This window comes from Macadamia integrifolia, chromosome 3 (assembly GCF_013358625.1).
Source record: "Macadamia integrifolia cultivar HAES 741 chromosome 3, SCU_Mint_v3, whole genome shotgun sequence".
In the NCBI taxonomy this organism is placed as follows: domain Eukaryota; kingdom Viridiplantae; phylum Streptophyta; class Magnoliopsida; order Proteales; family Proteaceae; genus Macadamia; species Macadamia integrifolia.
The window spans coordinates 6,833,587-6,850,344 of NC_056559.1; the positions used below are offsets into that span (position 1 = coordinate 6,833,587).

Below are 16,758 nucleotides of genomic sequence, written 5' to 3' on the forward strand. Positions count from 1 at the left end.
AATGCAACCATAAAAGAAATGCTTCAATGGCGGGAAAAACATTTATCAGAATCGAGCTATTAACAAATGAATTTGGCATTTGCAAAAAAGTAATAAACAAGAGAAAATGTAACCAATTACACAAGATTAATAATCAATCATAAAAGAAGTGCGAAAGATAAACCTTCAAATCATCCAAAAGTATATCTTCATTAATTGTTCCATGATCAACAGCATTTCTCATGACAGAGAGCTCTAAATCATTTCCATCATCAGTTCTCCTCCAAATAGCCTGATTCTCATCTTCAACATGTGAAATAGAACTATAACCTCGTGATAGGTTCCTTGTATCAGATACCTCGGACTCCTTGGATTGGTTTGCTACAGAGGGAACCCATATTGCTAATCCAACAGCCCCCTGGTTGTGAAACAAAAACAGATAAAATCCAATCAAACATCATCTTCAAACATCATTTATTATTCCATGCATGTCAGTTAGCAGAGAGCCATTAGAAGAGGAAGTTCTAGTTTGGAGAAAAAATAACTGCATTGAAGGCCAATGTTACAATGAGCTACTCTAATTCCAGGGAGTCAAAAACAGATACAAGCCATCATGACCTTTTTTTGAATTGCCATGCTGTAACTCCCACAACAGTAAGCTTAAAGAGTTCATATGAGAATAAGAAACTACCATGAGTGGAAGCAAGATTCTGTAATCTTTTGTCAACTCAAACAGTAGTAGTACCGAAGTCAGAGGCACAGAACAAACTGAAGCCAATGTAGCAGCCATGCCAACCTGCATTTATTGGTCAAAATTTTTAAATCAGCCTACACCGATTGCATCCATGTGGTTCAAGTGATTACAATAGTACACTCAACTTAACCTTATCCCAACTAAATGGGGTTGGATCCTTAGCCTCCAATCAGCTCTATAAAGCCATACTTGATACAAGGACTAAGCTATTTAAAGTGATTACAAAAGAATGGTGATGCGAAAAAATTGGATATGGTGCAGTATAAGAAAGCTTACTAGCGCGTAGGCTTGTGGCTGGGCAACAGCAGCATTTCCAGGAATGGCTGAATTGATGAGTTCTCCAGCTGAACCACCAAAAACAGCACCAGCAGCAGCACCAATCATCAAGCTGGGGGCATAGAGACCACCCACAAGTCCTGACCCCTTGCATAGAGCTGTGGCCAAAACTTTGGCCCCCACTAGTTGAGTTAGGAGCCAGATTCCAGGAGCTGAAGCACTCTTTCCTGTGTGGAGAATTTCTTCCACATTTGTGAAACCCCAATACAGTGTACCAGGATACTTCAGAGCTATTATTCCAGCTCCTAAACCGCCTAAAGCAGGGCACACAACTGCAGGAAGGCCAAATTTGTCCTTGATAAACTCAAAAGCCTTAGTGAACCAAGCCACCAAACGAGTGAAGGCTACACTTATTACTCCACATAACATACCAAGTATCAAGTATAGCGGTAGTTCTGTGAAGAAAGTATAGAAGTTCAGAAACAGAGACAAATGCAATCATCAACACCAATCAAACATATCCACCAAACCAAGTAGACCAGATTTCAGCTGCCAAGAGAAGGCAATTTTTGCACCAAATCAATGAAATCATACACATGATCTGACATCACTCATTGAATAACAACAACAACAAACTCAGCCTTACCCCGAATTAATGGGGTCGGCTAACATCAATCATTGAACCTAAAGTATATTTCTTTCATAGACCACTTGACATGCATCAGTCTGTGCACTGATGAAGCACATCTGAGCACAATGAAGATGTACAATTCAATATATTGTTCTATGAAAAATAAGTAATTTCAACTGAATTAGGAAGAAACTGGATTTATAGTGAAGTGAACGAGCAGATTGGGAATGGTGAATATCTCATCAGTCATGCAATAATTATCAATATCCTCTTCTTGCAGTTCATGCTCAAGGTACAATTCATAACTCCATGGCATGAAAGCAGGAGAAACTAGAAAAATCCTACCACTGCTATAGGTGTTATGTGAGGTTTAGACAATCTATGGGAAATGCGATAAACAGGGACGGGATTAGCAGAGATCTGGTGAACTACTAAGTTTTGCATACGTTGTAAGGAAACTATATCAAGCCTGAACATGACACTGGATTAAAGGATGCAAGACTGATTTCCCAAACATCTCACATTCACAATGAATCTAAAGCATTTTAACTTTATTGTGATTGGATCTTACAAGAAGACATCTCTAGGATCATACCAAGGTCTCCCATTTTCCCCTGCTTTATCTCTCTATACACTATTTTATTTTTTATATATATCTATACCATTTTCATCAGCTAATGCGATTGCCACTTAAAAAACCACTACTCCCAGAAGGTAAATCCCAGATATGAGAGTAAAGAGGTGCCATAATTAGATACAATGAGATAAAATACATAATTGTAAGCAAATGAAAAGAATGAATCAAGAAACTATTGTATAGAAGAGAGCACACACAGCATAAGATTTAATCTTTAAACATACTTATAAAAAGTTGTTTATAAAGTGAAGATAAACTTGTTTGCCCCAGTATAAAATGCAGCAGAGATCGAATGAGATAAGATACCAGCAGCAGATTTCAGTTCATACGTGGGCACTGTAAAAGCTGGTCTCTCTCCAAGTAAGACATTTGACACTGTTGATGATATAACAGATGCCAGTATGATCATAGCAGTTGTAAATGGAGGTGAGTTTTCTGCACGTAGAGGCCTTAAAACAGTCTCGATAGCAAAGAAACAACCAGCAACTGCTGCATTAAACCCTGTAATTTAAAGGAACTCACAAGATTTGTCAGAAAAAAGAAGAAAGATTATTTGCATGTTCAATGGATTGGGGTAGGGAGAAGAAAACATAATAATCCCTAGAATTGGGGGTGTAGAGAAGAAAAACATGATAATCCCTAAAACTTCTACAGTAACACTTCTTGACATTCTTTACAATTAAATAGTCTTTCTTCATTCCTAATGCATATTTTAGTTGTATTAATTGAATTTGTATGTTCTAGTACTTGTAGAATAGGCTATTTATGAGGGAGTGGTAACAAGTGTCAAAACGACAAGGGATCAAAGTAACGAATTCCCAATTACAATTGGGTTACACCAAGGATCAGATCTAAGCCCGTATTTGTATGCACTTATAATGGATGAATTAACCAGGCACATCCAAGACCCAATCTAATGTAGAAGTAGATTACAAAGTAACTACCCCCAATGTTGATGCAGATGAGGCTGCACTTACCTGGTTGGACCAGCATGACCGGCTTTGGAAACCAAGAGCCAAGAAGAACGGGTCCAGCCTAGGCTTTTGGTCCAACAAGGGTTGGTAGTAGTTTAGTTTAATAATATGTCTTTTATTTTCTCAGGTTTGTTTTGGATAGGATATGTAAGAGATAGAGAAGTGGGAGTTTGTTTCAGTTTTAGAGTCTTAAGTAGGAATCTTGTTATTTTCTATTTAAAAACTTGCACACATCCAATGGACAAAATGAAGTAATTTGAATGAGAATTGGTTACAATTTGTGCTCTGTAAGAACGTGTGCTTTCCCTTTCCCCCTTGCTATTCTGATTTTCCCTCTCTTCCCTAAGGCTCCTCCATCAACTTGGTATCAGAGCCGAAGGATCCCCATTTCTTTTCTTCCTTCCATCCCTTCCTTCCTTTCCCATCTCCCCATTTTCTGCTCTCGTTTCTGCCAAGGCAGAAAACAGAAATCCAAAGACAAAAAAAAATCCTTGAACTAGAACCCAAGCCCCCTTCGATTCTGCCATACCATACCCCCATTGTCTCTCTCCCTATTCCCTTCGATCGAACCCTTTTCTAAGGTATCGCCAACAATCAGGAAAAAAAAATCTGCTGAAATCTGACCCCACCGACCCATTCTGTCAGCCAAAAAAAACAGCAGCGCACCAGAGAGAGAGAGAGAGAGAGAGAGAGAGAGAATCAGAAAAACAAAAAAACAAAAAAACAAAAAAACAAAAAAACAAAAAAAACAAAAAAAAAAAGGGGGAAGAAAGAACAGAAGAAGAAGACGAGACAAGAGGGCGGAAAACAGAACTAGAGAAGAAAAAGAAGAAGAAGAGAGAAACAGAGGACTATACCTGGATCGAAGTCTCCCCGGGGAACCTGCTGAGAAGCCATCGCTAAAGAACCTGCTGAGAAACCATCGCTGCTGGTTTTCCATCTCCAACAAGGAGGAGATCCCTCCTTTGTCAATAAAACCCACCCCATGATCCCTCCTTCGTCTCCTTTCTTTTATTATCTTTTTATTTCCTGAAATACCCCTCCCTTCCTCCATTATCCCTTTTTGTCCTTTTTTTTAGTCACTTCCAAGTATACCCTTAAGAGCATACGCGATATTATTCCTTGGGATTAAATTGAACTTCAGATATTTACAATTCTGCCATCCCTTGAAAAAAAAAAAAAAGAGTTATTTACCATTGTGCCATTGTTCCTTGCACCTCCTTTATTTTACTATTTTTTTTATCATATTTGAGTGTAATCTTGCCTATCTCCACCATGGTAGCCAATAGTGAAGTTATTCAACAGCTGAACTCCTATAAGGGAGAAATTGATGCCAAAATTGATGCTCTCACTACTGTTGTCATTTCCCTTAAGACAATGATGGAATCGATGCAAGTTTCTATTAATCATTTGGTGACAGCAAATAAAGGAAAGAATCTCGTTCAATCTGGGGATTTTTCAAGTTCCAACACCACTCCACAGGATCCGTCACTACCACCACCGCGACCACATCATACACCGCCATCACCACCTCCACCACCATATGGAACTAGTAGATATGATAATAGAGCAGAAAGAGCAACAAAATTGGATGTCTATGATTTTTATGGAGATAACAATCCAAAATTGTATCTTGATTGGATTCACAGCTTGGAGACGTTCTTCAGATGATACAGGTTGACTGAGGCCCGAAAGATCCTATTTGCAGAGGTTAAACAGAAAGGCACAACCCGAGTCTGGTGGGTCAAGCAACAGCAACAGAACCGAACCCAAGGCATTGGTTTAGTCACTACTTGGCCTAAAATGCATGAAGTCATGAACCGGAGATTCTTGCCTTCTGATTAATAGCAACGCATGCATCTCAGGTTTGCACAATTGAAACAGGAGAATTTGACCGTTGAAGAGTATGTTGCTAGATTTTATTATTTGGCCACTCGTTCTACTTTTGAGTGGGACGAAGAAGTATTGGTGGCACAATCCACAATGGTTTGTACCCTTAACTTAGTGCTGCCCTTGCATATAGCCGACTGCCTACAATGGAAGATGATATACAAGTAGCATATCAAGTTGAGGAAAGTCTGAAACGCCCATACAATCGGAGGCCATTTACAGATGCTTTTCCTAGGGGTCCTAGTTCTATTCAGCCACAATCATCTCCACAGGAAAAGTCAATTAGCATACCACAGGCTAGTGCTTCATCTGTCATCTTCACAACCTAGCCGGCCGTATTCTCCACCTCGACGTGATTCAGACATGTCATCTTCACGGCCAAATCATCCATATTCCACGCTAATACATTGACAAGGACAATTATATAACATATGTACCAAAAGAGCAACCAAAAATAGGAACAATAAACCTGGAGGTTGAGTGTGATCGTGAGCCTAATGAGATTAATGATGGTGAGCCTCGACCATTCTACGTGATCCGTCCTCTTTTGACTACACAGAAGATTCCCGAGGAGGATGATTAGCGCCGTGATAATATCTTCCAGACCAGAGTGCTATGCAATAATAGCTTGTGTAATATGGTGATTGACCCCAGCAGTTGCACCAATGTTGTTGCTGAAGATATTGTTCGCAAGTTGGGTTTAAAAACTGAGCCTCATCCGAACCCTTACTAGGTTGGGTGAGTGAACAACAATAATTTGAAAATTAATGAAAGGGGTTTGCTCACGTATTCCATTGGTGGACTGATTGATCAAGTTCAGTGTGATGTTCTCCCTCTGAAAGCCTATCACATGCTTTTGGGGCTCCCATGGTTGTTCGACAAGAAAGCTAAGCAATGTGGATATGAGAATACATTCTCTTCAGCATGGTGGACTCGACATAAAGTTTCTTCCAGCAAAAAATCTTCCCCCTCTCAAACTCAAGAGAACAGCTGGTACTTTTCTCCTCAGGCGCATTGATTCTGACGACATTCTTGGACCTTATCCAAACTCGACGGAGTCGAGTTCTCTTCAGAGGAGGAGAGTTGATGTAGATAAGGCTGCACTTACCTGGTTGAACCAGCATGACCAGCTTTAGGAACCAAGAAGAACCGGTTCAGCCCAGGCTTTTGGTCTAACAAGAGTTGGCAGTAGTTTAGTTTAATAATGTCTTTTATTTTCCCATGTTTGTTTTGGATAGGATACGTAAGAGATAGAGAAGTAGGAGTCTGTTTCAGTTTTAGAGTCTAAGTAGGAGTCTTGTTATTTTCTATTTAAATATTTGCACATAGCCAATGTTGGACAAAATGAAGTAATTTGAATGAGAATTGGTTACAATTTGTGCTCTGTGAGAATGTGTGCTTTCCCTTCCCCCCTGCTATTTTGATTTTCCCTCTCTTCCCTAAGGCTCCTCCATCAAATGTATTACACCGCAAACAAGATAAATAAGACTCACTAGCTAGCTTGACAATAATCAGAAATAAAACCAGGAGAACAAGAGAACAATAACCAACAAATAACCCCCAAAGCTACAAGAACAATGCAGCAACAAAACCCAAGCCAAAACCCAAACCGATAGGAGAGAGAAAACCCTGCGATTAGGAGAGAGAAGGGTACTTGCAGTTGGCTCCACAGAACTCTGATGGAGCTCCAATTCTAGTCGATTGTAGGCCCTAGTACGAAGGATAAAACATCCAAAGATGAACTGATTCTGCCGGCTGAAGTGAGAGTTATTCACTTTCTTGATTTCTGACCTTGGAGAGAGAATGAGAAAGAACTCTGCAAGAACCGCAGCGGGACTGATTGAATGTCCTTCAGATGACGGTCGAGTGACCCTATAACAGCCTAGAACAGACCCTTAACAGAGATTGCTTGATCAGATCACAGAGTGGGAGATGAGAGAGATAGGCTGACTTCAAGAATGAGAGATTCTTGGCTGGTCGATTCTGATTTTGAGAGCTTGAACAGATCTGAAACTTCTCTCTGAATTCTCACAATAACAGTAAACAAAAAACAGAAATTAATATCAGAAAATTGAGAGGACAGACAAGAGGAATGTGGGTGGGAGTGGCTATCTCGGCCCGGGCATCTCACTCACAGCTATCTCGGCTGTTTAGAAGCAATTGATTGCAATCTTTTTTTATTCAAATCTGAATTCTGAGTACAAGAGTTCCTCTATATATAGATGGGAAAAACTATGCTATTTGCAATCACATTAAAACTAGGAGTTGTACTCCTACTAGGACTAACATTAGAAACCTAGTTAACTTAGGAAACTAATTAGTCACTCACTAACTACTAGCCACTAATGGGCTTCATTACATAAATCGATGGCCACTATGGGCCTTATTGACTAACTTAAGTCGATGGGCCCAATGGAGCTTATTAACTAGTGAAATAAATTAACACCTTAATTATCACTTAAGTGGACTTAAGTGGAGATCAACTAGCCCTATTTGGGCTGGGCTTTCCTCCTGCTATAGCTCAGTCCAAAGTAGGGATCTACATCACAATCCCATGGTGTATGCTATTCTCAAATGATATTGTCTTGATTGATGAGACAGTGGAAGGGATTAACACTAAACTTGAGCTATGGAGATCAAGTTTGGAATCAAGAGGTTTTATGATAAGTAGAAAGAAGACAGAGTACATGATGTGCCCCTTCAGTCAAACTAGGGGAGGGAATGGAGCAGAGAAACTTGTGGAGCTGGAGTTACCTCAAAGTGATTGTTTTAAATACCTGGGGTCCAGCATAAGCAAAGAGGGTGATACAGGTCCAGCATTAACAAAGAGGGTGATATAGATGATATTTCCCACCGAAAGTGAGATGGATAATATGGAGGTGTGTGTCAGGATTCTTATGTGGCAAACACATGCCTATAAAACTCAAGGGAAAATTCTACCAAACAATTATATGACCAACAATGACATACGGAGCGAAGTGTTGGGCAGTCAAGAAAAGTAATTTGAATAAATTGAGTGTAGTGGAGATGAGGATGTTGAGAGGGATGTACACAAGACCAGAAGAGATAGAGTAAGGAATGATCGCATTAGAAGCGATTTGGGAATCATACCAGTCTAGGACAAGCTCTGCGAGAGCCGGTTGAGGTTGTTTAGCCACGTTTAACAGCGACCTTTGGATGCTCCAGTAAGGAAGAGTGACCAATCTCTTGGTCCGTCTTGCTCCAAATGTCTTTCCCCCCTTCCTTTGCCCACTGGATCTTGTGCTGCATCTCCACTCCCCGTTTCTCTGTTTTAGTCAATGGTAGTCCTGTTGGGTACTTTCCCTCAGGGCGGGGTATCCGCCAAGGCTGCCCTCTCTCCCCTTTTCTTCTCTCTCTCTCTCTCTCTCTCTCTCGAGGTTCTTTCCCGCTCCATTTAGTCAGCCTTTGATATCCACCTCATCTCCCCTATTCCTAAGTGTAAATCCCTCTGTCTCACTCACCTTGCTTTTGCAAATGGCATCACGATCTTCTCTAAAGCTGACTCCCTCTCCATCTCTTCCATTATGTCTGCCCTCCATTCCTTTGAATCCCTTCCTAGGCTCTCCATCAATCTCCTCAAATCTAATCTCTTCCTCTCTGGTGTCTCTTATGAGATTCAATCCCTCCTTGGTATCACGGGTTTCTCCTTGGGTTCCTTGCCAGTCAAATACCTGGGCCTCCCTCTCATCTCTTCTAGGCTCTCTACCCACCATTGCTCCCCTATGCTTGATCTTATTAGGAAAAGGCTCCAGCTCTGGAAAGGCAAGCTCCTCCCCTATGCTGGTAGGCTTGTTCTAATCAGATCTGTCCTCCAATCTCTTTATCTCTACTGGTCTAGGATCTTTGTCCTTCCTTCTTCCACTGTCAAATCCATTGAAAGTCTTTTTGGTTCCTTCCTCTGGAAAGGTCCTGATTCCTCCAAGTTTATCCACCCTCTGTCTTGGGAAAAGGTCTATCTACCCAAGTCTAAAGTAGGTCTTGGTATCAGAAGAATCAAGAAGGTCAACTCTGTGGGCATCCTCAAGCTTATCCGGAAGCATGCCTCCAAGCATCGGAGCATCTGGGTTGACTGGGTATACTCTTCTCTGCTCACCCATAACTCCCTTTGGACTTGTCCCTCCCCCTCTGATGCCTTCTGGATTTGGCGTAAAATTCTCAGCCTCAGACCCCTTGCCCTTACTGCCTGTTCCACCATTATTGGCAATGGACAGTCGACCTCCCTCTGGATGGACCTTTGGCACCCCTCGGGTATTATTTCCTCTCTTGTCACCCCTAGGATTGTCTATTCCTCTGGTCTACCCAAATCCTCTCTTGTCTCCTCCATTCTCTCCCCTCTGGGCTAGACTCCCCCTCCCTCTCCCCCCCTCTTGCAGATCTGTGGGCCTCTCTCCCCCCCCAACCCCCCTGGTGATGTAGTTTGTCGATGGATTTAGGATATCTTTCATTTACTTTCCATTTTTAAAGCTAGAATTAGTTGGTAGTAATTTTATTTAGATTGAATATTTATTTTAGTTGCCAATTAGTTTAGTTTCCATTTTAGTGAACTCCCAATTTTATTGCTTTGGTTTTCTTTTATAAGCTATGTAATACACTAGTAACAGACAGATTTTTAGAATGAATTTGAGAAATTAGGGTTTAGTTGAACAATGGCGGCCGACCCTCTTTTCCTCCTCTTCTGATTTTCTCCCCTCTTATGATTTTTCCTTTTCTTCTTCTTCTTCTTCCCTCTTTATTTTCTGTTCAGTTTTTGAAAGAGAGTGACTTAAGAGTAAGTAGGAGTGTGATTGACGATCCAAGACCAGCCACCCAGTTCAGGTTGAAATATAGGTACAGGCCCAAGATCAATCTCCATTATCAGGGTTTGAGCTATAGTCGACCTTAGCTGGAACTCTCCAACCGATCAGCCAAAACTCAAGCCCTTTGGAGGGTTTCTTAAGGACCACTAGGGGGCCCTTCGACCAGAATTGCAAAGCCATCTAAGGCCTGTTGAAGCAACGGCAAGAAATTTCCTTCTCGCCTACGAAACCCTTCTCTGCCCAGATCTGGTTCAGGTCTTCAATCTCTCTCACTATTGGATTGCTTGGACTAAAGCTTTAACCGAGGGATTTCCACCTATAGGCGACCCTCCTCCAGAAATTCCAGACCAAACCGAGAAGCATTCAAGGAGTTCTCTTCTCTTTCGTTTTCCCTGGTTCTTCCACCTTTGCTAGTTAGTATCGTGAGGAAGAAGAAGACTTTGTTTATACACATTAATTCTGGTTATTACAAATAAGTCCCTCCAACTTCTGAATTCTTTATTAAAGACACCCCTCTTTATTAGTTTGCAAAATAACCCCTCACTCTTGGTTTTATTTCAGCTTAACCCCACTATCATCTTTATTTTCAGATTTGATCCTTCTCTTTGGATTTAATTCCTATTAAGTCCCTATTCACTTATTTCACTCTAAAAGGGGTTTAAATTGTACCAGAAATTACAATATTGCCCCTGGTCTTGTCTAAAGTGAACTATTTGGTTATTTAGTGTGCCCTAAGCGATCCGATTTCAATCCTTGGGATCCGCATCAAGTGGTATTAGAGCAAATTTTCTTACAATTTTCTAACCATGACAGGTCACATCACCAATGCTGAGTTGCATAAATTGTATCGCGAGTTAGCTGAGAACCAACAGAATACTGATGCTAAGCTTAATAAGTTTATAGAAGAGATGATTGCCTTTATGAAGAGGTCCGACAAGCAAGCTGAAGAAGGATCCTTTACATCACCTCCTCAGCACAACACTTTACGGATCGAAGATACACCTCAAAGGCAGCAACTTGATCCAGTTGTTCCCCAGGATGTTACCAGACAATTTTCTGATAGAGATTATGGCATCAAAGTTGAGGTTCCCGAGTTCAGTGGTGAAAAGGGACATGAGAAATTTCTTGACTGGCTTACCAAAGTGGAAAGAATTTTTGTGCATAAGTCTCTTCCAGACGTGAGGTGTGAACTCATCATCACCAAGTTTATTGGGTATGCATGTTCATGGTGGGATGATGTACTACATGCAAGGTTTGTCAGAAGACTTAGACCCGTTACCAATTGGGAGGTCATGAAGCAGGTCCTAACTGAAAAATTTGTCCCTCTTAATTATGAAAAGGTAATGTTCTATAAATTACTTAACTTGCAACAATGGGACAAAGATGTGGATTCCTACACCCTCGAATTTCACAAACTGTCTTCAAAGTGTCGACTTCAGGAAACAGACCAACAACGAGTGATGTGATATATTAGTGGGTTAAGTACTGAGATTCGACTTGAGTTAGCTAACACTGATTTCAGGTCTGTTGATGTGGCAGCGGCTCATGCAAAGGCAGCTGAAGAAGTCCATTTATTGGAAGAGTATGCTCAAGACTCCTTCGGTTTATAGACCTCCACCACGTATGGAGGAAAAGAAGCCTGAAGCTCGCAGAGTTGAAGAGAAAAGGTCAGAGTTCAACAAGGATAGTGTTGGGGTGAAGAATACCATATGCCATAGTTATGGCGAGAAGGGTCACTATTCCAACAAATGTCCCAACAGGACTCGTTCTGTGAACGTAGTAGAGAAGCAGCCGACAGAGAAGAGTGAAGATGAATCTCATTTATATCCATATTCCCTCGAGGACGATGATATTATCGATAATGAAGATGAGGATGTAGAAGCTCATTCAGCTAACCTTTCATCTTTTTCGAATAGATTAGTTGATAAGGCTCCTCTCTTCAGACAGAAGGATACTCTCCTGCACGGCTCCGACCCTACTGATGTTCATGCAGTTGTTGATACTGGGGCAGAAGCAAATTTATATCTGCTGAATTTGTTCGAGCACACAACCTTCCACAGAAGCAGCTTTTCAAGAAGATTCGCGTGTGAGGTTTTGGACCCACAGCTCGAGAAGAGGCCACTGCAATTGTTCGAGTACACTTACAGTTTGGGCCACTACAGTACCATGTGACTTGCTTGGTCACCCCATTGGCACACTGCGGCATTCTTCTAAGGTGACCTTGGCAACGACATGTAGGCATTCTCTATGATGGCGCACGGAACACCATCAAGGTGAAGCAAGGAGGTCGTATGTACTTAATAAGGCCACACGCATTATCAGACATGCCACGTCGTCGACTGACTCCTGCTCCAGTGACACGTCAGCCTACTCTTCCTCCTCTTGGTGTTATGTTCCCATCTTCTGCTTCGAGATACTTGCCACCTCATCAGCGAGCAATTTACAAGGAAATCTTGGGAGCATAACCTAACTCGACGGAGTCGAGTTCTTTTAAGATCGGAAGAGCTGATGCAGTTTGCCGATGGATTTAGGATATCTTTTATTTACTTTCCATTTTTAAAGCTAGAATTAGTTAGTAGTAATTTTATTTAGATTGAATTTTTATTTTAGTTGTCAATTAGTTTAGTTTCCATTTTAGTGAACTCCCAATTTTATTGCTTTGGTTTTCTTTTATAAGCTATGTAATACAGTAGTAACAGACAGATTTTTAGAATGAATTTGAGAAATTAGGTTTTGGTTGAACAATGGTTGCTGACCCTCTTTTCCTCCTCTTGTGATTTTCTCCCCTCTTCTGATTTTTCCTTATCTTCTTCTTCTTCTTCCCTCTTTATTTTCTGTTTAGTTTTTGAAAGAGAGTGACTTAAGAGTAAGTAGGAGTGTGATTGACGATCCAAGACCAGCCACCTAGTTCAGGTTGAAATACAGGTACAAGCCCAAGATCGATCTCCATTATCAGGGTTTGAGCTACAGTCGACCTTGGCTGGAACTCTCCAACCGATCAGCCAAAACTCAAGCCCTTTGGAGGGTTTCTTAAGGACCACTAGGGGGCCCTTTGACCAGAATTGCAGACCCATCCAAGGCCTGTTGAAGAAACGGCAGGAAATTTCCTTCTTACCTGTGAAACCCTTCTCTGCCCAGATTTGGTTCAGGTCCTTCGATCTCTCTCACTATTGGATTGCTTGGACTGAAGCTTTAACCGAGGGATTTCCACCTATAGGCAACCCTCCTCCAGAAATTCCAGACCAAACCGAGAAGCATTTAAGGAGTTCTCTCCTCTTTGGTTTTCCCTTATTCTTCCGCCTATGCTGGTTGGTATCGTGAGGAAGAAGAAGACTTTGTTTATACACATTAATTCTGGTTATTACAAATAAGCCCCTCCAACTTCTGAATTCTTTATTAAAGGCACCCCTCTTTATTAGTTTGCAAAATAACCCCTCACTCTTGGTTTTATTTCAGCATAACCCCACTATCATCTTTATTTTCAGACTTGATCCTTCTCTTTGGATTTAATTCCTGTTAAGCCCTATTCACTTATTTCACTCTAAAAGGGGTTTAAATTGTACCAGAAATTACAATATTGCCCCTGGTCTTGTCTAAAGTGAACTATTTGGTTATTTAGTGTGCCCGAAGCAATCTGATTTCAATCCTTGGAACCCGGATCCACATCACCTGGTCATCGTGGTAGGGACGATAAATGTGTCTGGCTCCCCTCTTCCAATGGGTTGTTCTCCTCTGCCTCTGCTTAGTCATTTGTCAGATCTTCTAGTCCTTTTGTCTCATGGCGTAACCTCGCCTGGTTCAAAGGCCATATCCCCCATCACAGCTTCACTACCTGGAGATGTCTCTCCAACTGCCTTCCTACACAATCCTTCCTTATTCGCCGTCACATCCCTGTCAACCCCACCTGTTGCCTCTGCCCTGTTGGTCAAGAGGATATACCCCACCTCTTATTCTCTTGTCCCCTCTCTTCCTTGGTTTGTGTCCTTCCTCGTTGCTGGCCTTCTCCTAGGGCATTTCTTCCCTTTGATAGAGAATGTATCTAGGTTGACATAACACTTGCTGGCTCTTCCATCTGTGACACCATTGGTAAGTTAGCTTTCTCCGCTACTATTAATCTTTGGATGGAGCGCAACATTCGTAGATGGTCTTCCAACTCCCGCTCCCCGGACAGGATTTGGAAAGCCATCTTCTTTGATGCTGCCTCAAAAATCCAATCCCTGCGCTCCTTACGCTCCCGACCAATCCCCTATTCCACTAGAAATGATCACATATTGCCAGTCCCTCCCCCCTCCTCTTGACCTCCCCTCCCCCCCCCTTTTGGGCTTTGGTTGTCGATTGCCTCCTCCTGGTTCTTTTGGTTGCTGTTGTCTGGTTTTTTATTAGTTGCTTTTTGCTTTGATCCCCTTGGGGTTGGCTTCTCCTTGTTGGCTTAAGCCTCCCCTCTCCCCCCCCCCTTTTTCCCCTTGTATTTTCTCTTCTCTTTGGGTATAAATTTATTTATTCATCAAAAAAAAAAAAAAAAAAGGAAGAGTGACCAAATTCATTTGGATGGAGCTAGATGAGGTAGGGGCAAGCTTAAACTAACTATTGATGAAATGGTAAGAAAAGATATACATATGGTAGGGCTCGATTCTAATATGACCATGGATAGAGTTTTGTGGAGGACAAGGACACGTGCAGCCGACCCCTTATAGGGGGTGTTCCTGTGATGCTTCCATCAAAACTGCTAATGTAGGGATGGATTTGACAACCAAACCAGACCCAAGACTGCAAGAAAGTTAAACCAAAGAACAACCAATAACCACCCAATAGTAGACAGCAACAACAGTCCAACTTAAACCAGTCAACAGTTCTTGAAAAACCAGAATTATCAGATCCAGAATCTGGAATTTCAGGTAGCAGAGTTTGCACTAACAAATAGAATTTCAGCAACAGAAATAGAGTATTGAATAAGGTCCAATTAGAATCAAAACATCGCAGGAATAGAGAACCAAATCAGAACTTGATTCTGACAGCAGGTTCTGAGATCTGGCAATAATTTCTGGAACTTCAGTAGAGTATCATTAAGGAACTAATAACAAATCTAATTACTGATTAGAAGGTCCAGTTCAGTGGAGAATAAAAACAGCAGTCACTTCAACACAGATTAAAGAAAACAGAAATCAATTCTGGGCAGAGAACAGTATCGGCCAGAATTGAAGAAAATTTAGAACCAAACAAACCCCTGGTCTGATCAGCACCAAACTTGGATCGAGTCCTCCTATGGTTGATCCTAACAATCGACCAGAATCATAAGGCCATCGGGTGGCCAGAACTCCCAACAGAATAGGTCGACAGAATTGGGAAGAACAGAGATTCAAAACCCAGAAAAATTCTGCAGAATGGTTCAGTTACTTACCTGTTCTACTGGAGAAGATAATCCAATAAAGAAAACCAGAAAATAATAGCAATCCGCTCGGACTTCTAGCCGCAGAGTGTTGATTGGATCAAACACCAATCCCTAGGCCTTTATCAAACACAAGGAATAGCCAGGGTTACCCAGCGGTAGCAACAAGAGAGTTGTTTTTTCTTATTAGTCAAAATCGTGGCTCATTAAAAGAGCCATCATCTTTATTTATAATGATGGGGAGGGTTTACAAGTAATAGTAACTCAGAGTTACTAAATCTGAGTTATTAAAAACTGATTACAAGAAGTTACTAAAACCGGAAATTAGAATCTAATGAAAATAGAAACTAGTCTCGACAGAAATTAGAAATTAATTTAGGACTTCAAAATAGAAACTAAATAACTAATTAGTAACGCCATTAGCAGCCCAAACCGTGGGCTGACTTGGACCAGATCTGGGTCGACCCAGTCAGCCACTTGGGTCGACCTTGGTCTTGGTTCTCCTTGTGTAAACCCTTGTTGGTACTGCATCAGCTGCTTTCACTTCTTCTCTTACACCCTTTTTTACCTCATCTTACTTCACATATATAGGTTCTTTATATTCTTATATGTATATTGGATCCGTGACTCCGACCCCATTTAGTTGTGATAAGGTTATGATTGTTGTTGTTTGAAGTTTTGGGCCAAAACATGGCATACAAACAAAATGTACCAGATTTCAGTAGAAATACGACTGGAACCAAAATCTTGAATTGTCTCTCTTACCAAATTAAGCAAAGTGAGTAAAACTAAAAATGATCAAAGATTGAATTACAAAACATATCCATTCTATTCCCAATCATAGGAGAGGGGTGATTACATATTATTTATAACTTTAAACATTCATAAATTGACTCTCATAAGAATTCCTTCTTACTTCTCTAACTCTGAATAATAACGAAAAACAAACTCACTCTTATTAACCCAATGTAACTAACAATAGAACTCTTGTATAGCAAACATAACCTTGGACTTTTGACATGGGATCCACTAATAAAATAATAATTTTTGTGCAGCCCCAAACCCCCCCCCCAAAATAAATATATATATAATAAATTGGAATTTTAATAATTCTGTCCATTACAGTAATAAAACCCAAAAACTAAGGCCCAACCCAAACATACTAAAACATGACCCAAATATTAACCACGCCTGCATTACCAAGCAATGGTTAAGTGCCTATTTCTTCCACATGACAGATGCATTGGGCTGAAATTTCGTGGCAAGGCAGACCCCATCGTGCCCGGTTCCCATGTCAAGTTTGAAGTTTCAACCCAAACAAATGTGACCATGCGACAAAACAGATTATTGAAAAATATAGGAATATGCCATGGGTGCATGGACATACATGGGAGAGTATGGCATCACCGCGGGG

General features: G+C 41.1%; 1 protein-coding gene across 1 annotated transcript in view; it reads right to left on the reverse strand.

Moving 5' to 3' along the window:
- Nucleotides 1-16,758, reverse strand: part of LOC122074067 (chloride channel protein CLC-f) — a 30,307-nt gene that overhangs the window by 2,270 nt on the left and 11,279 nt on the right. Inside the window, exons 3-6 of the mRNA XM_042638879.1 lie at nucleotides 2,584-2,778; nucleotides 1,010-1,464; nucleotides 671-775; nucleotides 164-397 (exon numbers count right to left, since the gene is read on the reverse strand). Coding sequence (XP_042494813.1) covers nucleotides 164-397; nucleotides 671-775; nucleotides 1,010-1,464; nucleotides 2,584-2,778 — 989 coding nt within the window. The remainder of the gene's footprint in view (nucleotides 1-163; nucleotides 398-670; nucleotides 776-1,009; nucleotides 1,465-2,583; nucleotides 2,779-16,758) is intronic.